This window comes from Taudactylus pleione, unplaced genomic scaffold (genome assembly GCF_031769625.1).
Source record: "Taudactylus pleione unplaced genomic scaffold, aTauple2 ptg000313l, whole genome shotgun sequence".
Taxonomy (NCBI): domain Eukaryota; kingdom Metazoa; phylum Chordata; class Amphibia; order Anura; family Myobatrachidae; genus Taudactylus; species Taudactylus pleione.
In genome coordinates, this window is record NW_028284714.1 from 5,024,957 (window position 1) to 5,050,614 (window position 25,658).

Consider the following 25,658-nt stretch of genomic DNA (forward strand, 5'->3'; position numbering starts at 1 on the left):
CATGGCCTTCCATACTGTATATTAACACCATTGCTCAGGGTCCTGGGATATTGTTCCATCACTGGAAAGTCCCGGCAATACCCGGTGATGGCCATTGCATCCTGTGGGACTTCATTAATCCAGAGAATCCATAGATGCAGAGAACAGAGCTATTTATGCCAAATTTAGGGATTTCAGGGATTTTCTTCCTTTTAGAGAATAGACCCATTAGGCCGGGTACACACTAGAATGATATCTTCATCTTTCTAATTTCCAGGCAAATTGGAAAGACAAGTCACAAAGATCGTTCAGTGTGTACTGGCAATTGCGCACTCCCGCGTTTTGTGGCATGTCATTGTACATCGCGCCGTCATACCACTGCATCGTGCAGTGTGTACACATGGTGCAATATGTCGGCTTGACGGCCGGCGGTTGGGCCAGAAACACGTCATTCTGATGTGTACCTGGCCTTAGGGTTGATAAGAATCTGATTATTACAGTAATACAATTTACATAATTGATCAACATTTGTAGCACAGGCTATAATAGCTGCTGCCGAATTGCAGTTACATACATTGAACAATGCACCTCCACAGAGGATGTGAAGTAATTTTAAACAAATAAATGTAATATGGCAGCTTCAGATAAAGCTTTGATAGATTATTTGAGAAAGAGAACAGATTCCCAAACGTTTAGATTTGGGAGAGTTAAGAAAGAGACTAGAAATATGTGAAAAATGCTGAGTACAGCAACAAGATTTGAAGTAAGATTAACAGATTTAGTCAAAGACAACAAAATATTCCCAGTCTGGTACCGTCCAATCAGCAGAGTAGGTGGAGCTGAGCTTCATCTGAGCCAAAGAAGAATTTATACCTGTGACGATTCAAAAATGTCCAGAGAAGCCAATGTATGAAGAAAAGAACATAGAATAAGTCATGTTGGTGCAGTTGCATTAGACCACAGGCCTAATGCAACTGTAAAGCTTACTTATTGTCCTACTGTCTCTGATAGTCCCTGCATACAGAACTTTACTGTATATCCTCATTTCTAGCTAGTATGCCCTATTCTTGAAAAATGTTCTGAATATATGCCTGTTAATGAGGAATAATTAGGTAGTGTTCACCAGTAGTGAATTAAAATGTTTTATCGCAGCCGCAGCTTCCATCTAATGTGACGGGAGCTATTCAATTGTTTTTGGGCGTCCTTCACTTATTTTAGATATCGCAACCAAACTGCAAAGGAATATAGCGGCTTCTCTCATCTAAAGTGACAGTTAAGGCTCCCAAAATCTGGGCATGCTGCACTTAATGCGCTCAAAAGCCCTACCGATCACGGATTTCCGTTCACACCTCAGGAATGTGTGAGCAGAAATCCGCGATAAGTGAAAACAATTGAATAGCTCCCAGCCACTGAAGGCTGGTGCACACTAGACAATGTGTAGTGTATACCGACCCTGTTAGCGACGGGACCCGATGGGGTGCCTGCAACGGCAAGTGCATACACACTTGCAGATGCCGGCAGCGACGAAGCGACGGTGGTGGCCTGCCGAATGCAGCATGGCCCTCGCTAACGATGTCGCCCGTTGGACCTGCATGGAGGTCTGACAGGCGATATCGCTGACGATGCACAGGAGCGGTCATCGTCAGTGACATAGCGGGTACGCACTGGCCGATGTGCCCGATATGTCACTCCTACGCGCCAGATCGGGCAACATATCTCTTAGTGTGTATCTGGCATTAGACTAGAGATGAGTGGTTCCGTTTTGCTGAAAACCTGAACTTTGGGGTTCCAAGTCGAACTGAGTCCCAGTTCGGATCACGTTGGAGTTCTGAGTAGAACCGGTCCTAGCTCGGATCTAGGATGTTAAAAAACGGATCTTGCATGTTTTGGATTGCATTTAAGTCTCTCCCTTGTGATTTCAGGTGCCATTTCACACAGAAGAGGGTGTGGGCTGTAGTTCATGCTGCAATACTACATGTTGCCATTAGAAAGAGTTGTAGGTAGATGGAGTGGGTGGGAAGTCTGTGAAAGACTGCAGGCATCTTTGTCACTGTGTATGTTTATTTGTCGGACACTAGCTAGCACCTGCATCCAGGGCAAACAGGCTCTTGTGTATGTTTGTTAGAGGTAGAGATGTTTGGTTCGGTTTGCCTGAAATATGAACACACCCGAACTTAGGGGTTCCGAGTCGAATTGAGACAAAGTTCGGAATCACTTTGGGGTTCCGAGACAAACAGAGTCCTGGTTTGGTTCTGCAGTCAGATTGGAACTCGGATTTAATAACCAAACTTTTGGTTTGCATGTATACAGGTCCTCCAAATAACATGATTTTACCTGTTTATCGTTTATTTATTGATATTTATAAATTTTTATCGATTTTTAAGGAATTCAAAACCGAATGTGAAACCAAAACACTTGGGGGTGGTTTTGCCAAAACGAAAACCCAATGATGAATTAGAACCAAAACACAAGGGGCACATCTCTAGTTACAAGTGAACTTAAAGTGATCTGCACTTACTTACATAGATGTGCTACGATGTTCTTTTAAACTGCCATGTGTTTGTGCCGCTGCTCTGTTTCTTAGTTTAGCCAATCAGCTCACTGCAGCCTTTGGCCAATATTGGTGAAAACAATGTGAGCTGTGAGGTGGTCAAAATTGACTAGAAATGACTGGAAATGAATGTTATTGATGTTAACAATATTATAGGACAGGTCCAAGTTACATGATTTTAGCTGTTTTTATCATTTTTTAAAGAAATCTAGATCCAAAAGCAAAACGGAACCAAAAACACTTGCGGGTGGTTTTGCTAAAACCAAAACATAACGATGGTTTAGAACCAAAACCAAAAAACAGGGGTCTGTGCACAACTCTTCCTTACACTAGAGCTACGGACGACACTAACAATTAAATTCCCCCTACTGAGGGCGTATTGACGGTACTGTGCTGAAAAAATAAGCGCCATGTTTTCAGACAATGTTTACAACTAGTATATGGCTGGTGCAAGCACACCCTGATGGGTATCACACCATGCTTATAGATAAGGCCAGATAAAATGCAAAGATATTATGAATGGCGAATACGCGCATCTTTATCTCTAAGTATAAGTACGTATACATTTGTTTTCTTCCACAATATTATTTAACCTGCTGTATTTATCCCCTGCATGCCCTTCAACAGTATTTGCTGTAATCAATCATGTTGCAAATACATATTAGATTTAATTACATAGGGTACATACAGTCTGAGGGTGATGATGATGAAGTAACATACATTGGAGGGGAAAACTAGAAACCCTCATTAGTTTTGTTTTTGTTACCTCTGCATTACTTTGTGTATCATCTGATTACAGTGTGGCAGTAACCCTCTACCTGGATTAACCAAGGAAGAGGATTGTTGCGGCAGTGTGGGAACGGCATGGGGACAGCACAAATGTAATAAGTGTCCACAGTTACCATGTGAGTACCAAATACAAATAAACTTGAGTTGTTAAATAAAAAAGGCAATTCAGTTTGTTTACAATGCAGAAGTATTCTTAATCTCATTTAGAGTAATTCACCCAATAGAGGATAAACCATTCTATCAGCATCAGTGATACTCTTTACTATAGTATAACAGTTTTGTATGTTTTTGTGATTGTAACCTGCTGTACAGTATGTTAAGTGGGATCGTGTGGCGGGCATACTGTATAACTTTTTGCTATATAACTTCTTTCTATACCCTGTCACTCTAATCTTGGTCCCAAGGTCTGAACCACAAAGTGGTTGGTTAATGATAAATATGGGGCCCTGTCTACTAAAAAAAAGCATAGAAAGGAGAATACACAATCCACTTGTGGTGGAGCCAACCTTAAGGGGAATGATACTTACACATACATATATGGAAACATATGTTCTGAAAATCAAACAGTCCTCTTACCACACATGTTCTGTCATCAGTTGCATAATTACCATACATATAATGTAGTCAGCCTAATTACAGGTGTACCTGCAGAAGTTATACATATTGTATGTGCATTACTCCAAATATTCTATGCATGTATAATAACTAAGTGTAGGCTACAGTATATTAATATTCTCATTTAAGGTGACTATTCACAGGGAAAGCCTGTTATTTTTAATGTCATAGTAATCATTGTGCTGTCTTGTGTCCCTTTATGAAAGTATATACATGCATTAAACATATGTATGAGTTAATACTAGTGCAGATTGAACATATTGAATGAGATAGATTATATTGCTCTGTGGTCAGGTTGGCTTCAACAGTGAATATAAAGGTGCTTTTTCTATAACGAATGCTGTAATAAATTATACATATATATTACTGAATTGTGTGAGGAACGTATGGGCACAGGAACAATTTTAAAGCACAAAACCCTCCCATTTTAAATGATCGGTTTCAGGAAGACTGATTCAGACTGATGTAATAGTGTGTAATAGTGTGTATAGAATTTTATATATAAATAAAGCTTTAATGCTGTTGGTGCAGACTTAAAAAGAATTATTGCGGATGAGCAGCCAGTCCAGGGCTGATACCACATAATGCCCCTGGGATAAGCCCAGGATGTTAGGATGCAGTTTAAGTCTGAATTGGAATGTTGTTACAATAATGAGTCTCTCACACTTTTAATTCCTCTTGTGTTTTGCTCTATCTCAGTTTCTTCTGTATTTTACTTTTGTCACTGGTAACTGGTATCTGCCGAGTACAATTTTAAAGAAGTTGAATCCAAGTACAGCACAGTGCACTCTCTCCCTCTACGCTCTGCTCTCTCTCTCCCCTCCCTCTCTGTTTTTCTCACTTCTCTCAGATTTTGGATTCAGATTTTCCAGAGCTGTTGGAACTAAAATACATCAGACAATAGTGAGGGGGAAGGGATGGAGAGCGAGTTGTATTAAATATTCAAGCACAGTGTGCATAACTTTCTCTTTGTGCTGCTTTCCAGATTCTGGCATGCAGAAGACTCCACCTTTCCGAGGCGAACAGGGTTCAGACTGCCCACAGGGGTATAAAAGACTTAACAGCACTCACTGCCAGGGTAAATCTCTCATGTGTAATTAATTCTGCTCATGGGGTAATGTGCTACTAGTTGTCCACTGTCTTTATCCATTTGTGTTTGTAGTCTCATGCAAGCGATACAACTTTTTAAAATAGTTGGGGGTGCACGCATTACATCCACCATGTGACTCAAATATACTATACATAGACATGACTGCAGACAGCTCAAATTTTGGGTGTGCTCAGACGCCCACAGTGCTGGCTCCTATGGTGTGTCGTGAATAAGGGCACGGCCAAACACATCTATTGCGGAGTCAGATTGGGTCTATATTTTGTCCTGATTTTGACCCCTGCGACAAGAGTCTACAAGGGCATGCAGTAACTAGACATTTGTGCATCCTCTATACCAGTGATTTCAACTAGAGGCACACTACACAAGATTTTAAAATTGCCAAGGCACACCATCCGGCGTGCGTGACCAATGAAAAAACATACATATTAGCTCCCACATAAAAATACACACACGTATTGGCCTCCACAGGAATAAATCCAATAGTGTATAAAATTATACCATTTATTCCACATTTATAAAAGACCAAGTAAAGACATTTTGAAAAAACATTTAAAAAACAACAATTTTGTACATGGAGAAATAGGGTTCCAAAAACAGCCTCTCACCAGGACAAGGTGCTGCGGTGGGCGAATGCTAAGTTTTAGCAATGGATCCCGGGCCTCAGTAGCTCGGCACCACAGCAGATAGTGTGTTAGTCCAAAACGTGGCTAGGTTCCCAAAGCGTTCCTCCTGGTCCTCAAGTTGTCACCTCCTGCAACGCGTTTCGGATCACTGGGGATCCTTCTTCAAGCAAAGGTGACTTGTGATCTGAAAGTAGTTCCTTTTTATACCCTAATCCAGTCTCTTAATCATGATCTACTTCCCGTGCTTTGCCGATGGGTGCGGCAATCGCGTCACGTTTTGGACTAACACACTATTTGCTGTGGTGCCGAGCTACTGAGGCCCAGGATCCATTGCTAAAACTTAGCATCCGCCCACCGCAGCACCTTGTCCCGGTGAGAGGCTGTTTTTGGAACCCTATTCCTCCATGTACAAAATTGTTGTTTTTTAAATGTTTTTTCAAAATGTCTTTACTTGGTCTTTTATAAATGTGGAATAAATGGTATCATTTTATACACTATTGGGTAATTTATTAAAATATCCCGATTCATATTAGGTCTATCAACAATAAGCGCTATCAAAGATATCTATGTTTTTGTAAGATTTGTGCCTTGGAGTTGGTACTACTTCATATTTGTATCTATTGAAGCTGCAGGATTGTTTTTGCGCAAAAAAGTTTAACTCATTCCAAATAGAACTCCACAGGAATAAAACATACTACATTGGCCTCCTCAGGGATAAAACAAACTAGAGTACAAGTGCACTGAGCTTACCACCGCGGCACACTTGACAACCGCTCGCTGCACACTAGTGTGCCGCGACACAGTGGTGGAAAAATGCTCCTCTATACAGGACTGTAAAGGTCTCTCCATACCATTCAAAAGGGGGAACAATACATAGTTCTTTGACATGGAAGACAGGTCCCCCCAGCTGCAGAACCATAACCGCTGCACACTTTGATACTATGGTAGCTACATATTTGGCATGTGTTTGGTGAGTAGTCACTTGACCCATTTTGAAAGTTTGAGTACACAAATGTCAGTGAAGGCATAAAACATCTGGTTATGAGGATTACCACATATAAGCAATGTGTTACAAATGTAAACTTGTGTATTATAAGGTATAATATACCACACATTTGTACAGTCAAAAGAAGTCAGCAGTTATTTGCTTTTGTATGGTATTATATTACTATATGGTGTGTTATCTACAGAAATGCTGTTATCCGCAGTGGAGAACTACATCATATTTGTATTTGCTTCTATTATATTGTACAATATCTGCATATATGTTGTTTTGACTTCACCATATATAAGTCTGTGATCGTTGTGTAATACAATTTACCACAATGATAATGATTGTCAATGTGATCATTATAATTTTATCTGGAAATATTTCCATAGAATAACCTGGCTTCTGTGTCTGTTCTTGTTTCCCATAGATATAAATGAGTGCAGCATGCAAGGAGTTTGTCAAAATGGAGAGTGTCTGAACACACAAGGCAGCTTCAGATGTGCATGCAAACACGGTTATGTCTTCATCACTTCTCACATGCGTTGCATACGTAAGTTAGCATACATGTACTGGTCTGAGACAATGGCAAGTTAAGAAACTCCTTATGTCACTTTGTAGCACAACATTTTTACAGCCTCAGAAGGTTCAAACACAAAATAGTGTATATAAATGCTTAATTATATTATCAGTCTTATCTCAAATTATTACATTCATGTTTACAAGAAAGTAATTTTTCTTTATATTATCTAGTGTATAATAAGTTACCTATAACTCCATAGAAATATCCACAATCAGACAAGAAGAGTTATACAAAAAAGGTGCACTTAGAGACCTGATATTGTACTTGTTATTAATATACAGTAGTTATTTTTTATTAGTATGCATTAACAATATTCTAATTGGAAATCTCATCTATTAGCAAGATATACAATAAAATAAAGAATGTGCAATAGTGTAGAAAAGATTGTGTAATAACATTTTTGAAATCCTGTGGTCACTCAGAAGGTGTTTATACTGCCATTGCCACACTCCACATACTGTAGGAATAATTTTTCCAGCTGCACAGTGGTGCACTTGGAGGCTCATCCAAGATCGATATATACCTTTTTTGTGTAAGACATGCATTTCCATACTACACATGTGTAAAACAAATGCATACGCATAGCATACATCCGTATCCAGTCACGGGTACTTATTAAAATTTTAATTTCACATATTGCCAGAAAAAAAATTCCTTTTAAATTTTTAAATGGAAAAACAATGGATGTTCGTACTTAATTTCATATGATTTAAAAAATGTGACATTCATATTTATTAATAACCATCAAGACACTATTCTCCCTTATGTATATAACACAGGATTACATTATTATATTGTGTACAAATAGGGTAGCACAACTTTACTACTACCATCAAGCCACATCTCTATGCTATCATTTGGCATATGATATGTACATACTTGTACACCCTATATACTTCTGGTGCAAATACTGTTTTTGAGCTATATACATATAAATATGCTTTATGCATGCATCCTTTCTTGTGTAGGTTTGGTACACAAAGGCGTTGAACTCTAGATGGAGGTGTCCTGGAATAGGGATTAATGCATGCTCTCAATGCACACAGTATACTGTACACGTAATAACACATGCAAGCTATGGGAACAAGCTATGGAAAGCTTAATTAGTAACATGGCGCATATAGCAGCAATGTTGTAGCATCCAAATCCACTTCTTGTAATTAGCCAAACTGCACTACAGGGATCTAAGGGCCTGATTCAGACCCGGTCGCAAGCGCTGAGCGCTCGCAACCGGGTCGATGGTGGCCCACAGCGCATGCGCACGACGGAGCTCTTTAGAAGGCATGATACAGCTCCTCTTTTATTTTATTGACTATCCTTCAAAAATGTTTTTCTTCTTTCTATATGAATTAAAAGACAGTGGAACTCTGTATCAAATACAGGCAATGCATTCAGTAGATTTATATCCAGGAGACTAGATTCTACAAGTAGAAAGAGCTACATTTTTCATACTTACATGGTAACTACGTGATAGTTATATAGATGAAATATGCTTCGCCGTCACCTTAGCTTCAAGCTGCATTCTGACTCCATCATTTCCAATGTGCTAATACCCAGTTTGATATTCACATGGGCTGCAGTGAAACTTGTGCGTTGCCTCTCTCTTATAGGTCTGAATTTCATAAATGCTTTTCCACTGTATTCCAGAGTTTGGCCCTGACAGATAACGCCGTCTTCATGTGCCCAAAACATGTTGTTGCAACTGGGCACTCTGGGCCTGATTCAGAGCCGGTCGCAAGCGCTGAGCGCTCGCAACCGGGTCGATGGTGGCCCAGAGCGCATGCGCACGACGGAGTCGGCTCCGTCGTGCGCATGCACAAGACCCGGATAGCGAGCGGCAAGCCGTCGCTCCGGGTCTTGCACCAAAGGGGGCGTGCTGTCGATGTTGAGTGACAGCACACCTCCTTTGGTGGGTGGGCCGGGGGGGTGGCTGTCCAGACGGAGGCGTTCCCATGAGAACGCCTACCATCTGGGGGCGGCCCCACTGACATCACAAGTGATGTCAGTGGGAGAGCTTTCGGCTCTGTTTCAGCTGAAAGCTCTCTGGGGCTTGCGGCCACGAGACCATACCACAAGGGTCTCGTCGCAAGCCCGATGGTCACGATGGTCTTGACCATCACGACCATCTTCCTGGCTGCTCGCTATAGCTGTGGGTGGTCACCCAGAGCTATGTGAGTGGCTAGGAGGCCGTTCTAAAAAAAAAAAAGACAGGCCCTGATTCAGAGCGAGCGCTCTGTCGGAGCGACCGGCTCTGAATCAGGGCCTCTGTTATGTTTGATTTGCTTGATATGTGTATGAGTTTGTCCCTGCTTCTACTTGCACTACATACTGTTGATTGTTGATGCATTGTTTCTCTTTATACTGTATTGCATTTTTGATATTATCTTTGTTTTGTTATAGCTCACAGCTTGTTTTATTGTTATATTAAACTGCCAACTGAAAAATAAGGGTTTATTATTAAACAATAAAAATAATAAAAATGGACGGAGGGGGGTGCCATTATGTTTGTGCATAGTATCGCCCTACCCCCTAAATATGTCCCTGATTATGGGCCTGGTTCAGAGATGTCTGCTAACCCGATGGTTAGTGCACATCTTCAATTGTTAGTGGACAGCACATGTGCACTGTGCATGTGCAGTCTTTCATCTGTGAGTGCGCAGGACAGTGCCTCCTATCAGGCTGCAGCATTTGGGATGCAGAGCCGATGTGTTCCTGGGCAGTTTCTTACAGACACCTCCTGCTACATTTGCAGTTTAGATGGATGGAATTGCACAGCCGCTTGTGTGCCGCTCTACAATTCTGTCCATCTCTGAATCAGGCCCTATGTTCGCAGTATTTGTCACACTCACTCATGCTCCAGTGCTCCCTGCTCATACAGATAAAGAGCTGTGTGGATTTAGGGCCTGATCCTGAGACTGAGTTATTCATATGATAATTAGCGTACATCTCCGATGGTTTAGGGTCTGCGCATGTGCAGAACGGGTTCTGTGATCTCGCTTGCAGACCCCTCCAAGACGCAGCATGATTGACATGCTGTGTTTAGGGGGGCGGAGCTGGGTGTGGCGTCCACAGTTCCTGGAAACAGGGGCGTGTCGCCCCCGTTTCCCGGGTGGGGAGAGGCTAGGGTCTGCGTTACAGGTCTTAAACAGGGCCTACAGGTTACAGGTCTTAAACAGGGCCACCGAGAGCTGAGCTGGGCCACATGATACAAAACAGCTGACCAGGGCCCCTCCAACAAGGCTGGCCCGGGTAATCAGTACCTTCCCCCCACCTCTCAGTGCCCCCGGTGCTAGATACCTTATGGACTCCTTTAAAATGTTGCTATGGCACTCCCAACACCGTTGAAGAAACATGAACTGCTGAGTGGTGCATAATGGTCCTTTCAAAATAGTTGTGTCTGCTATTGAGAAATGATTGAGTTATTCATACTTTAAGTTTGTAGGATTGTGCAACACTGGATGGAAAAGGGGAGTTTCTTAACTGGATTTTAATCTAACAACCATTTCTCCTCACAGAGGACAAGTCTGAAGTGAAGAGTAAGTGCTACAGGCTGGTCGACTCAGAAGGACATTGTCAGCACCTTATTTCTAATTGGTTGACACAACAAGTGTGTTGCTGTAGTGTGGGCAAAGCGTGGGGTCCTCAATGTGAGCCATGTCCTGCTGAAGGCACAGGTAGGAAATGAGCAAACCTTTGTTTTAAGTGAATATGATAAAAACACAGATAAACACGTTATTAAATTCAGACACATATACAGAGAATTACTTTTCTTAGCATCATTTCTGATGCTGTTTTTAACTCTGCTTTCTGTTGTAAATGAGCATCTGTAGTAAATTATGTAAAGTTGATTTTTACCTACTTCTACTGACTCTCAAAATGATGTCCTTTCATTTCTCTCACGTTTCTCTATGACAGTTCTAATCCTCACTTATCATTTTTCAGCCTCTTTTGCTGAGATCTGCCCTGCTGGAAAAGGTTACCACATGTCTAATACACACCAAATTTTCAAGATCCAGGGTCCGAGTGATATCACTCTGCATTTGCAGCCAGACCTAGGGGACCAGCAGGCAATTCCCCCAATGACTCCAGATGTGGCTCCGCCTCCAAGGGAACAGACTCCGATGCAACACATATCGGAACTTGATTCTAATGAAGGACAACGTGAGTTATTTTCTTATCTTCAGGACATGCCAAAATGATCCAAGATTGAATGAATATACCTCCCTACAAACCATCTTTTGGAAGAATAATTCCTTTAAACCCAATCCCAACATTTGCTTTCACATCCCTATTGTTGCAGATTCAAGATTAATAACAATATGCATTCTTGTGAGCTTTAGTCATATGTGGCATGTACAGCAAAACTGTCCATTGTTGTGTTATGCAAATATATGTGCACGTATATATGATGTGTTTTACAAAAGTAGGTCTGCTCCGTGTCCCATTTTGAAACCCTAATGATATATATATATATATATATATATATATATACACAGTACATGGCTTTTGTTTAGCATTCAACAGCAGTGCCATAACAGGGCGGCTCTGTGTCCTGTGCATACCCCACCCCCTGAGCACATGATGTCATGATGTTGCACCAAGGGGGTGGGGCTGCCAGGAGCTTCCTCAGGACGCTCCATGCGGCATTACAGGCTGCGTGCCTAGGCACCCTGCTAGCCAGATGCAGGGGCCATGGAATATCAACGCTGCCATGCCCAGGGTTCTGCAACCTGCCCAATGACACCACTCACACACCTCTAGTTACGGCCCTGTTGTACAGCACTTATATATTACATTATATAGTATACAGTCCAGGCGGTAATGATTGAGCAGAGTTTTTCAATTTTCAACAAACAAAAAACATGTTTTTCTCATACAGTACATAGTGCAGCAAATGATACATGTGTATATCTAGCCTTTATACTGTATGTAGTGTTACATGCAATACCCAAACTAAACTTATTATCCTGTCTCTTTAAGGTGAAGTAACTGCAGCTATGGTAAGTGTAAAGTTTGTGTATTGTTTGTTCATTTACCTACCTGTGCTGCCAGTGAAATGTGTGTGACTTTATGTTATATTTTATGTCATTTATGTTTATTTCCACCTAATTATTAGATTTTAGTCACTCTGATCCTACCACTCCCCAGATCTCCAAGGGCTACTTCATGCAGTCAGTTTACCGGGGCTCTGTTTACCACGGAGAACGCCTCACCCGGCGTCGGCTGCTTCGCACAGGGCAGCTCTTTAGCGTCCTTTGCGACAGTAATCGCATATGTTAGTACATATGTGGTTAGACATTTTGCAGTGACTGGCGGGATGTACACCGCAAGGTTAGTACATCCCGTCCATAGCTCTTTCAAAAAAACAGATCTGTGTGATACTGTGGAAGGGGTCTGTGAAACAGATTTTGGCTTTTCGTTGACCCTTCTCCTCATCACACATCGCAGTAATCGCTTGATAATTAGCATTTTTTACTTACCTTTTGCTGCTATGCAGGAAAAATCTTTCATTGACAGTGATTATATAAACACGCTGTCCCTGTAGGCAGTCTTTTCGTTCAGCCGAAGAGACTCCTGCCTGTATAGTATTGCACATGCTCTGACGTCAGGTCGGGCATGCTGATCTTTTTTTTAGGGCAGAGTGCTGATCTCCAATGAGGGTAAAGTGGGCTGGAATGGACAGGAACTGCGTTCTGTCAGTTCTACCTCCAGCCCACTTTACGTGGCCAGTCGAGACGCAGGGCTGGAGAGGTGCTGGGCGCCCGCTGAGATTTTGTTACCAGCGAGCGCCCAGCTCCTTACCTACAGCGGCAGCCGGAGGCTCCCGCAGTGGTTGAAGGGAGAGACGTCATGACGACTCTCCCATAGTTCTGAGGAGCAGTCAGACCGTATGGCAGCGGATGCAGGAACAGGGCTTAAGGTAAATATTGTGTGTTTTTTGTGTTGGGGGCACTACTAATGGGGGCACTACAACTGGGGGCATTGCATAGGGGGCACTGCGTAAGGAGCACCGCTCCTGTGGGCATTGCATGAGGGGCACTACTGCTGTGGGCACTGCATAAGGGGCACTACTGCTGTGGGCATTGCATAAGGGGCACTACTGCTGTGGGCATAATGTGTACGAAGCACTACTGCTGTGGGCATTGTATAAGGGGCACTACTACTTTGGGCATTGTATAAGGGGCACTAGTACTGAGGGCATTATATGTATATGAGGCACTAATGTAAGCATTGTGTAAAAGGGGCACTACTGTGTGTCACAACATGAAGATGGGACACTACTATGCAGTGTAATGTGAATCAGGGGCACTATGTGCGGTGTAATGTGCATAAACTTGTGCTACTGTGTGGCATAATTTGAATTTGGGATACTATTGTGTGACCATGCCCCATTCAAGGCCACGCCCCTTTTCCCTTTAGGGGGGGTGAGTTGCACTCCCGAGGGTTCTATTCTAGAGATGGGCAGAGCGACTCACAATGCTGAGGTGAGCCTCATGGCTCAACTCAGTGATGTGTCTTGAGACACGGCTCTTTAAATACTGCAGCGCTGTAGCAAGCAGGGGAGCCAGCGACTCTGAGTGAGTCGCTGACAGCTCCGCCCCCCGCAGCCCAGTACTGGAGATCTTGCTTCTGCACTGACTCTCCTGAGTCAGTGCACACCCCCCGAGCCCCAGCAGTAGCAGTGCGACTCACTGAGTCGCTGACAGTTTCGCCCCTTACACTTCTGATCCAAGTCCGACTTCATTATACTTCTGCACTGGGCCCGGGCGGTAGCGGCTCCCACTGACAGAGAGGCTAGAGAGGTGGGTGTCTCGACACACCAAATGCTGAGTGACTCGAATCATTCAAACATCTGACTGATTCGAGTCATTATGTTGAGACACTCACTTACCAGCCATCTCTAATCTATTCACCTGCTGCTCTGGCGGTGAGAATGCTCCTCCCCAACTCCCTCCCACCCCATGTGTGGGACACTGTGGCCTGTGGGTGGGACTACGGGACAGTGCTTGAAAACTGGGACTGTCCTGTCAAAAGCAGGACAATTGAGAGGTATGCTATAGCTGTGTGGTGTATTATTCACAGGGACTACTAAAGTGTAGCCTAATATTAAATGTAATATTTAAACTCTTTTCTATTTGACCATACCCCATAAATGCCCCTCAGAATATCTTACATTCCCCATCAATGTCCCCATTCATAGTGTTTACATTAGGGGGCCCATTTATCAATGTATATTTGAGGTATAACCCCCGAAAACACACGTTCGGGGGTTAACCACAAATATTTACTCTACACCTACAGCGGCAGCAGATCATCTGAGAAATATCTAAAGACAAAATTGTAGAGGGAAAAATTAATTATTAGTAATTTGGAGATTTACTGAATTGAAGAAGGGATTTCCAGCATTTTTTTTATATCCTGAACCACAATAATACAAATAGAAGATTTCACCATTGAAATGTAGGTAAGAATTTAAAAAGGATTAAAATGCTCATTTATGTCTTTTATTCAGTATTGAATGACAATAATGAGACTTATCGTCATTATCTGTGGCATAGCATTGCAATTTTTATCTTCTGAACCTATTTGCTATAATACATTCGATTTCCTAGTGCATTTATTTAGCAGACAATATTTGCCTGAACATATTTCCTTGTTGATGTGGTTATCATTATGTGTTACCTCTGTTAATGATGTATTGCACATATGTCAATAATTTGTACACCTATTTATATTTATACACATACATAAATGTCTCGTATATGTACACCACTACCTTCATCTCCAGCTCCCAGCATACAGCCCAAACTCAGAAGAGGAAACCGTGGACTTCCCGTCTCCCTTTCCACCAAGGCCAGGTAATAACTATCCGTCACTCACTATTTCTCTGACACAGCTTTCAGAGTCTTTTAATTTAATTGTTGCCAAAACAATCATCTTGGGGGTATTCAAGTTTGCACATTGATCATAGCTCAGCAGGATCTGCAAATAATCTTTGGTAGAGTAGATGTTTAGAGTGCTCTTGAGCTGATCTAATTCCCACTACGGCTCTAACGGTGTGGAGTTTGTACATTCTCCCTGTGCTTACGTGGATTTCCTCCGGGTGCTCCGGTTTCCTCCCACATTCCAAAATATACTGGTAAGTTAATTGGTTCCAAAAAATAAATTAACCCTGGTGTTTATGTATGTACGTGTACATGTAATAGGAATATAGATTGTTAGCTCCACTGGGACAGGGACTGATGTGAATGGACAAATATTCTCTGTAAAGCGCTGCAGAATATGTGTGCGCTATATAATTAACTGGTAATAAATAAATAATAAATGTAAGTAGACATAAGACAGTGATACAGATCAGTGTGAATGTTTGTAATGTCATCTGTCCTGCTTTGGGGCATTGTGCCAATTAATGTGGGCGATCAAGGCATCTGTGCTAACGGTAGACCTTTTGCCATTATTTAATAACAATGGGGCCAATGCAGAGTTGAATGCAACTTGACCACAATTGCCGCTGGAAATAAATGCGGACATTCTCCCATATGCAGAGTTGTACGCATACATACGCTTGGATCCATACCTGCCATTGCCACCAGCCCTATCGCTGGTGCAAAAGATCCATATGAAAACACCCTACTTGTGAGCACCCCAATCAGAATGAGAGAATTTTGATAAATAGTAAATAAAAATATTTTTTATTTGCCGCCATATGAAATTATATTTTGCAGGGACATTTTGCAATAGGTAATAAATAGGTTCCTATGCTTTATTTGACTCTATTCATGAATATAATTAAGATGTTGATAAATGTTTGGCAAATGTGTTGATTATATATATTCCTGTGCAGCATAAAGCCTAAGGTCGCCTCTGTGAAAAATTTTAAGTTAGTGATATTAATACTGGATTGTATCTACTCAACTCACATATTGGTGCCAACCTCTAAAATAGGATGTGATTATTATTACAGCTGCGTTTGAGATAAACTTCAGGGAATTATTCAACAAAAATGTAAATCAGGGATGTGCTCTGACCCCCGTGTTTTGGTTTTTAATCTGTATCTCCTTCAAGGTTTTGGATCTGGATTTGGTTTTGCAAACCACCCTCAAGGGTTTTGTTTTTGGATCTGGATTTTTTAAATAAAATATAGATAAAAAGTTTAAAACAGCTAAAATCATGTAATTTATGCAATCCAAAACCCAAACTTTTGATTTAAAATCCAAATTCCAAACCGCGACCCAGATTTCCCGGATTCAGGAAATTCGGGTGGATTCGGATTTCTGGAGATTAAGACTCTTTTATCAATGTCTGAAGTGTGCATTATCTTCCTTTTTCATTGAAAGTAAGAGTTTGACACTTGGGGCCTGACTCATAGTTGTACGCTTATGCTGCCGCTGCTATGTATGTGTATGCAGCTGTGATGCAAAAATATACAATTGTCGCAACCCCCGGAAGATGTAATGAGACAGCCACCTGCTGCTTTGCAAATCCAAGCATCTGTGTAAAATGTTGCAGCTCCTGCATACAAAGGTGCAGCATCGGTCGCAGATCATTTGATTGTCGCAGTCCTGAGTAAGCCTATGGTCCCAAGGAATGGGCGTGGGAACTTAGATGTCGGAGCCATATTTCTTGCATATGGGATTGCAGATGCAGGATGTGACATGCCCCCAGAACGGTTACCTACCCCAAATGCACCCCGACTGTCAATCACACTGCGTATAAACAGTCCTTACAAACTACTAATGTACCTTGATGCACGCACGGTGCAACTTAGATGCATGCGCAAATCGCCCTTTATCACTTAACTGTGAAAATATTGTCATAGTGTACAGCTCTGAATCAGGCCCTTGGCTATTTATTGTATACTGGAGGTTGTTCTTTTTTTCTTATTTTCTTTTACTGTCATTTTAAGTTTCCATGTTTGTGCATCTACTATAAATGTTTGTTACCAGTTTCCTAAAATTTCATCACAAAATTCTACACACAATACCCCATAATGACAACGTGTAAAAAGTTTTTTTGAGATTTTTGCAAATGTAATAAACCAAAAAGATCTAAGAAATCACACGTACATAAGTATTCACAACCTTTGCTCAATACTTTGTTGATGCACCTTTGGCAGCAATTACAGCCTCAAGTCTTTTTGAATATGATGCCACAAGCTTGGCACACCTATCTTTGGGCAGTTTCGCCCATTCCTCTTTGCAGCACCTCTCAAGCTCCATCAGGTTGGATGGGAAGCGTCGGTGCATAGCCATTTCAGATCTCTCCAGAGATGTTCATTCGGATTCAAGTCTGGGCTCTGGCTGGGAAACTCAAGGACATTCACAGATTTGTCCTGAAGCCACTTCTTTGATATCTGGGCTGTGTGCTTAGGGTCATTGTCCTGCTGAAAGATGAACCGTCGCCATAGTCTGAGGTTAAGAGTGCTCTGGAGCAGGTTTTGATCCATGATGTCTCTGTACATTGCTGCATCATCTTTCCCTCTATCCTGACTAGTCGCCCAGTTCCTGCCACTGAAAAACATCCCCACAGCTGCCACCACCATGCTTCACTGTAGGGATGGTATTGGCCTGGTGATGAACGGTGCCTGGTTTGCTCCAAACATAACGCCTGGCATTCACTCCAAAGAGTTCAATATTTGTCTCATCAGACCAGAGAGTTCTTCAGGTGCATTTTGGCAAACTACAGGTGGGCTGCCATGTTCTTTTTACTAAGGAGTGGCTTCCGTCTGGTCACTCTAATATACAGGCCTGATTGGTGGATTGCTGCAGAGATGGTTGTCCTTCTGGAAGGTTCTCCTCTCTCCACAGAGGAATGGTGTAGCTCTGACAGAGTGACCATCGTGTTCTTGGTCACCTCCCTGACTAGGGCCCTTCTCCCCCAATCGCTCAGTTTAGACAGCCGGCCAACTCTAGGAAGAGTCCTGGTGGTTCCAAACTTCTTCCACTTACAGATGATGGCGGCCACTGTGCTCATTGGGACCTTCAGAGCAGCAGATATTTTTCTGTTCCCTTCCCCAGATTTGTGCCTCGAGACAATCCTGTCTTGGAGGTCTACAGACAATTCCTTGGACTTCATGCTTGGTTTGTGCTCTGACATGCACTGTCATGTGTGAGACATTATGTAGACAGGTGTATGCCTTTCAAAATCATGTCCAATCAACTGAATTTACCACAGATGGACTCCAATTAAGCTGTAGGAACATCTCAGGGATGATCAGTGGAAACAGGATGCACCTGAGCTCAATTTTGAGCTTCATGGCAAAGGCCGTGAATACGTATGTACATGTGATTTCTTAGTGTTTTTTTCTATTTAAATTGGCACAAATCTCAAAAAAAAATTTACACGTCATTATGGGGTATTGTGTGTAGAATTTTGAGGACAAAAATTAATTTATTCCATTTTGGAATAAGGCTGTAACATAACAAGTTGTGGAAAAAGTGAAGCATTGTGAATACTTTCCGGATGCACTGTACTGCAATGGACAAAGCAAAAATGGAGTCCCCATGTAATAATGAAAGCCAGATCTCAGACTGGTCACTGCAGGACTGTCAGACCCATTATACCGGAAATGGGAAGAAACTTGTGTGTCCCTCTCCTAAAGATCACCAGCCCCATGCTGAACAATGCTGGGGCAGACCCCCTAGATCTGAGTTATATATAATGTTGAAAACATTGTTGTTAATTTGTATAGTAACCAAGGTATAAGGATCCCTAGCCTGTATACCTAAATAGTGTTAAATAAAACTGGCACACGCACTCACTTCTTACCATTTTGTTAAGTCAATAGAAAAAATTATATTTTCTTGATATGACATAATCTGCACATCATGGGTCTTCCTAATATTTTAATCCCTATTTAGACATAGCCATACGTGGATAAAAAATAACCCAGATCTCACCATTGTCTGAAGTACAATGTAAAGTCCACCTCTTTTATCCGGGAGCATCACTCAAGTGAGTCCCTAAATGGGTGGGGGCATTAGAAAAATGAGCTTCTTTGCGGCACAGCAAGCAAGAGATGCAAAGCAAAACCAGCAACTAATTCTACACCTGGTCAAACTGTGTTGCAAGGCAAGGAGTGCAAATACATTTATGTTTGCGCATAAGGGTAAATACTGGCTACTATTGCATGTAGCCAATAAATGCTGGGAAGCTTTATTTGTATTAAACAAAAAGAGGCTAGGGGTTGTTAGAGATGGGCGCACATGCACAAAATCAATACATCAAAGTTTGACTTTTTATTAGCTATTATACTAAAAATTCCATTCACTAGGAATGGTACAGTGAAAAATAGAGATGAAAAATAAATAAATTAATTAAATTGATAAACATACATCTAGATTAGTGTATAAAGATAGAAAAATGTGAACAAATAATGTATAAAAAAGCAGGGTCCACCCATTATTATGAAAGCAATGTACTATGTTGAACCGGAGCAAAATTATATGTAATATGTAAATTTAATATATCTAATAGCCTACATATAAATACTCCTTGTTGGTCATAGAGCTAAATTAGTAAAGGAATTCACTAATATTGGTGGTAATAATATCACATCTACTTGAGTGGCTTGCGAATACCTCAGCAATAATGTTTTCCTTTAATATAAGGTATAACTGCTGGTTCAATCCTTTAAATGTCAGACAATCACATAACAATACATATTATCTTTTGATATCTCATATGTAACAATTTATTCACTTAATATAATACACATTGATTTGTGAGCATAGAATAGCGTCCCACTAATACTGCTGTATAATAGCACTTTTATTCTGACTGATCGATTCATATGAAGCTCACAGATCACTTTAGCTGTGCTGCCAATGAATAATGTTACTGCGATGTTAACATCATCCCTATTCAAGTAGCATTATTACCACACCAACAGGGGTATTCAATATGGGAGCGAAAACATCGTTTTTGCGTTAATATCGGAGGTATGACATCATTATCACAGGTTTTACTTTTATACCGTATTCAATTTCAAAGACTTATCGCAGTTTTGAAAAGTCTTTGATAAAAAACGGGGATAACTTTTCACCATTGAATAGGTGTCGAAAAAAAGTGCAGAATTGGAGGTTAGGGGTGCAGGCCTGCACGCCTGAGAATGACATTTAAAAAAGAACTGTGTCAAAAAAAGTTTTAAAAAAAAATAGGGACACCCCAAAAAATTATTTTAAAAATTGGGGTGAAAAAAAAAAAAATGGGAAAAAATTGTATAACAATAGGGAAATAGGTCCAGGGCTATTCTGCATGTATGCGGCAGGTGTTTTGAAGAATAGAATTATAGCGGCAGGTGCACAAATGCAGAATTTTTAAAAACTTACTTTAGGGACATAAAAATATGCTAGTACCCATTTTCATGTACCCCAAATTTGATGGGACCACTTAAAAAAACGAAAAAAATAACCTAAGTGCTCTTCTGCAACACTTCTTCAATGTCGGGAAAAAAACACCTGCTGTGGCTATTTAAATCCCCGACTTTCAATTAAAGGCTAAAACGGGGGTACCCATAGTGATCCCCCATGTTTTTACAACTTTAGGGGGGTCTTACAATTTTTTTAAGGAAAAATTCGTAACTTTACGCAAATCCAACTTCGGAGTTTCCCGTTTTCGTTAATTTTATATTGAATACGGGGATAAGCGGGAGTGCGCCCGATACTTTAACACAGGTAAAAACTACGATATGAAACGTTAACTTCGACAGTGAAGTTAACGTTTCATATTGCATACCCCTCCATATATTTGTAGTGTTATCACTTCTGAACTAGTACAAGCATGATAAAGTCACTATTAGGCTGTGTTGCCAATGAATAGTGTTGCTTCAATGTTAACATCCTCCCCGATCAAGTAGCATTATTGCCACGGCTCAGATAATCACAGATTGCTAATAATTATCTATATGTTATTCTGGTAGATTTAATTGTTATTGTTGTTACTTAGTATTTATGAGTACACCTAAAAAGGATGCAGTAATCACAGACTAAATGATATCATGTGCCTCACTGCAGCTTTCAGCAAGGCTCAAAATAATAATAAACAATCTGTGTGGTAAATCACACTTCTATAAGTCACACATTTTGTTGTCTCATGTGTCAAAATGTATTCACTTATTGTAATACATATTGGTTTGTGAGCATAGAATAGCATCACACTTATACCCCTTTTACACCGGAGCTAAAACCCGGGTTATTGCAGGGTTAACCCGGGCAGCTCCTTGGTGTAAAAGGGGAGAGGTTTGGATCGCCGGGTCGAGTGACCCGGCAATCCAACCCAGGTAAATAGCAGGGTTTAACACGGGCTTAGCCCGTGAAACCCTGCTGTGAGAACAGAGCACTCCGGGTCATGATGACCTGGAGTGCGCTGCTAGCCGGCCGATTGGTCTGGCTTCAGTGGCGCTTGGAGATGACGTCATCTCCAAGCGTCGACATTCTCGCCGGGAAAGCTGGGTCTATGCAGACCCGACTCCGGTGTGAGCGGCGCCGACTCGGGAACATCCCGAGTCGGCGCCGGCTATATTCCGGGTCTGATCCGGATAGGAACTCTGGCCCTGATTCAGAGCCGGACGCTCTGACAGAGCGCTCGCTCTGAATCAGGGCCGTCCCTGCTCCTTTTTAGAGCGGCCTCCTGGCCGCTCGCATGGCTGTGGGTGACCACCCACAGCTATAGCGAGCGGCCAAAATGATGGTTGCGATGGCCAAGACAATCTCGACCATCGGGCTTGCAACGAGACCCTGCGGTAGGGTCTCGCTGCTGCAAGCCCAGGAGTGCTTTTGGCTCTATCAGAGCCAAAAGCACTCCCACTGACATGACTAGTGATGTCAGTGGGGCCGGACCCAGACGGTAGGCGTTCCCATGGGAACGCCTCTGTCTGGGCAGCCACGCTCCCGCGCGCCCACCAAAGGGGGCGTGCTGTCAATCACTATTGACAGCACGCCCCCTTTGGTGCGGGACCCTTAACGACGGCTTGGCCGTCGTTATTCGGGTCTCGCGCATGCGCACGACGGAGCCGCCTCCGTCGTGCGCATGCGCACTTGGGCACCATCGACCCGCTTGCGAGCACTCAGCGCTCACGAGTGGGTCAGAATCAGGCCCTCTGTTCCAACTCCGGATCAGACACGGAATTTTGGTGGAAAAGGGGTATAATACTGCCATATAATGTCAGTTTTATTCTGACTGATCAATTCACATGATGCTCACAAATCAATGAATAATGTTACTGCAATGTTAACATCATCCCTAATCAAGTAGCATTATTACCACACCATATATTTATAGTGTTACCACTTCTGAACTAGTACAAGCATGATGTATACATTTTCATGGGACTATGTGACGGACCAACTTGAACCGCCAATGTGCATGTTTCACTGCCTTGATAAAGCTGTTTACACAGTGAAACGTGCACGTTGGCGTTTCAAGTGGGTCCACCACATAGTCCCATAGTCCGGTTCAGCATAGTACATTGCTTTCATAATAAAGGGGAAATTGAAATGGTGGACCCTGCTTTTTTATACATTATATGTTCACATTTTTCTATCTTTATACACTAATCCAATGGTTCCCAGACTTTCTTGAATCATGGCACCCTAGAGTATCAGTATTTTTCCATGGCTCCCCTAAGCCAAAAGTTTGTTATTGAGAAGTTCAGAAAAAAAATTATTGTGTTTACCTGTCATCCTTAGGTTCAGTTATGTGGTGGTGGACAGGTTGCTCTTCTGTTTGTCCACATGTTTTTGCCTCTTACATTGACCATAAATAGTTTGAATTGGTGCTGGACCACCAACTTGAGGCACCCCTGAGAGGGGTTTGGAAACCACTGCACTAATCTATATGTATGTTTATCAATTTAATTAATTTATTTTTCACCTCTATTTTTCACTGTACCATTCCTAGTGAATGGAATTTTTAGTATAATAGCTAATAAAAGTCAAACTTTGATGTACTGATTTTGTCCATGTGTGCCCATCTCTAACAACCCTTAGCCTCTTTTTGTTCAAGATAGTCTAACTTGGTTGGATTAGGGCTGCACCCCCAAAAATTTAACATTGCAGGTTAATTACTATGGGACCTTATACATGACCGTAACTCGTCATATATTGGAGTGTGCAGATATAATCTCTTTCTCTAGAATTGAAAGCTTTATTTGTACCCTGCAGTTTAGATATGAGTTAGGACAGGGCAAAGTTACCCTTTTTCTTAGCTTTTTGCTCCCAACTCTGAATTGGCCCCCCCCCATAGCCTTTATCCCTATACATTGAACCGACTGTAAAGCACATGCATTAGTAACCGCATAACTTGCTTTATGTAATAGTTCAACTGTTATTATGCAAATTAGCCACCAATTCTCAAACGTTATGTGTATTTGACATGTTTCAGAGCGTTGCAATTTGCAACATAATGCACAAGTACCACAAGAAATGTTATTTCACTATAAGTAATAACATAATTATGATTATTAGGGGAAGCCAAATGATTCTTAGAGAAGAACTCCAGAATTAAGGCCCCTACACATTAGACGATATTTTGAACGATTTGGCCAATTCCGACACATCAGAACGACAAACCGCTCAAATCGCCAAGTGTGTATGCACTATGTGCGCTCCCGCGTCGTCGTTCGTCACATCTTCAGTTTTTTTGTACATGCAGGAAGGTTAGTCAATCTTGTTAACTGTTCCCTGCAGATCGTGCAGTGTGTATGCACTACCGGACGACCAGGCGATATGCAGGGCCGTCGAGACCTCTTCCGGGCCCAGGTACAGAGGGGGCGTGGCCTAGTTGCGGGAGGCGTGGCTACACCCCCTTGAATAAAAAATACTTTTCGCCGGGGAGGGGGGCGCTGTATGCCCCCCAGCCGGGCGCAAAGCCAGGGGGGAGGCACGATCAGTGTGATCACTCCCCCCTACTGGCATAGGAGATTGCTGTGTGCTGAGCTGCTGTGGGGGAGAGAGAAGGGAGGGGGGCGGCATCAGACCGGGCCCCCGCAGGGTCCCTCAGGAAGCCAGGGCCCGGGTAAACAGTACCCGCTCCCCCCCTCTCGGCGCCCCTGGCGATATATATAGTTAACAATCCAACCACCAAACGATGCAAGATATATAATTTGGCTATTTGTTACATTGACGACATTGCATCGTTTGCTAGTCGTCTAGTGTGTAGGGTTCTTAACTTTTTCAATCAGCCTCCTCCCTCAACTACTGTGCTAGAACCGTGAGGTTCCCACCTGTAGGATCCCTGTAGTCCCCACAAAACTAAACCCTGTCTGCATCAGTAATGTAATGATCACTACTTGTACAGAGCTCCATGCAATTGTATTGATAAAGCTTATGCATGGCTATTACCAAACCATAGGACATAAGAAGCCCTCGCTTCTGGGCAGGGAGGGGGGCTGTATCAATGAAGGGACAAAAGGTTTATCAGCATTTCCTGTAAAATGCCATTTTCATAGGGAAACAAATCTTATCAAATATGTCTAGGCAGAACTTAAGATAGTTCATCCAGAATGCCAAATGCTATTCGAACTACTATTTATGGTAGTTATAGATAATTGATATTTACAATACTACATAATCATTGCATGCAGTTACAGACATGCTCAAGTTAAAAAGACAACAAACACTGCACATTAACTCATAGTTGAATGAAGAGCATTACTGTTGTAGCTTGGCAGGGCTGTCTGTTAACTAACATTCATTACATTTACTGGAGTCAGAAGGGTTCAACATACACAGCAGCACACCCTACACAGCAGCACATCCTACACAGCAGCACACCCTACGCAGCAGCATGCTCTACACAGCAGCACATCCTACACAGCAGCACACCATGCACAGCAGCACACCCTAGGCAGCAGCACATCCTACGCAGCAGCACACCCTACACAGCAGCACATCCTACACAGCAGCACACCATGCATAGCAGCACACCCTACGCAGCAGCACATCCTACGCAGCAGCACACCCTGCACAGCAGCACACCCTACACAGCAGCACGCTCTACACAGCAGCACACCATACACAGCAACACACATATACCATACACAGCAGTGAGCCATACACAGCAAATAAAAAGTTGTTCCAAGCGCTCCTAATGGGATTGATGGACAGTTTTTTTAGAAGTCAGTCTTACTCAGTTATTCGTGTGTGATGCAATAACATCACTACTTAATTAAAAACAAAAAAACAAAAATAAAATTGCTCCTGTATCAATGTTACTGATCCTATAAACAGCCTTAAATAGTTCACCGTAGCTTCTATTAAATCAGGTCCTCATTCAAAACTTTGTTTAGATTCCTCCTTCCAGGGCAACACCTCCTTTATACTGATGTCTTTCAATGTGCATACATGCAGCACCTCCTTTATACTGGTAATCTTTCAATGTGCATACATGAAAAACAAAAGAGGGGGTTGCCACAATAG

At 42.1% G+C, this 25,658-nt stretch overlaps 1 protein-coding gene across 2 annotated transcripts in view; it reads left to right on the plus strand.

The window, feature by feature from the left end:
- The window catches only part of LTBP3 (latent transforming growth factor beta binding protein 3), a 210,874-nt gene that overhangs the window by 38,728 nt on the left and 146,488 nt on the right, over positions 1–25,658 (plus strand). For both annotated transcript variants that reach the window (XM_088442533.1, XM_088442534.1), the window contains exons 4-10: positions 3,330–3,435; positions 4,920–5,012; positions 7,087–7,209; positions 10,755–10,913; positions 11,182–11,400; positions 12,220–12,239; positions 15,029–15,098. In XM_088442533.1, the coding sequence (XP_088298659.1) occupies positions 3,330–3,435; positions 4,920–5,012; positions 7,087–7,209; positions 10,755–10,913; positions 11,182–11,400; positions 12,220–12,239; positions 15,029–15,098 (790 nt within the window). The remainder of the gene's footprint in view (positions 1–3,329; positions 3,436–4,919; positions 5,013–7,086; positions 7,210–10,754; positions 10,914–11,181; positions 11,401–12,219; positions 12,240–15,028; positions 15,099–25,658) is intronic.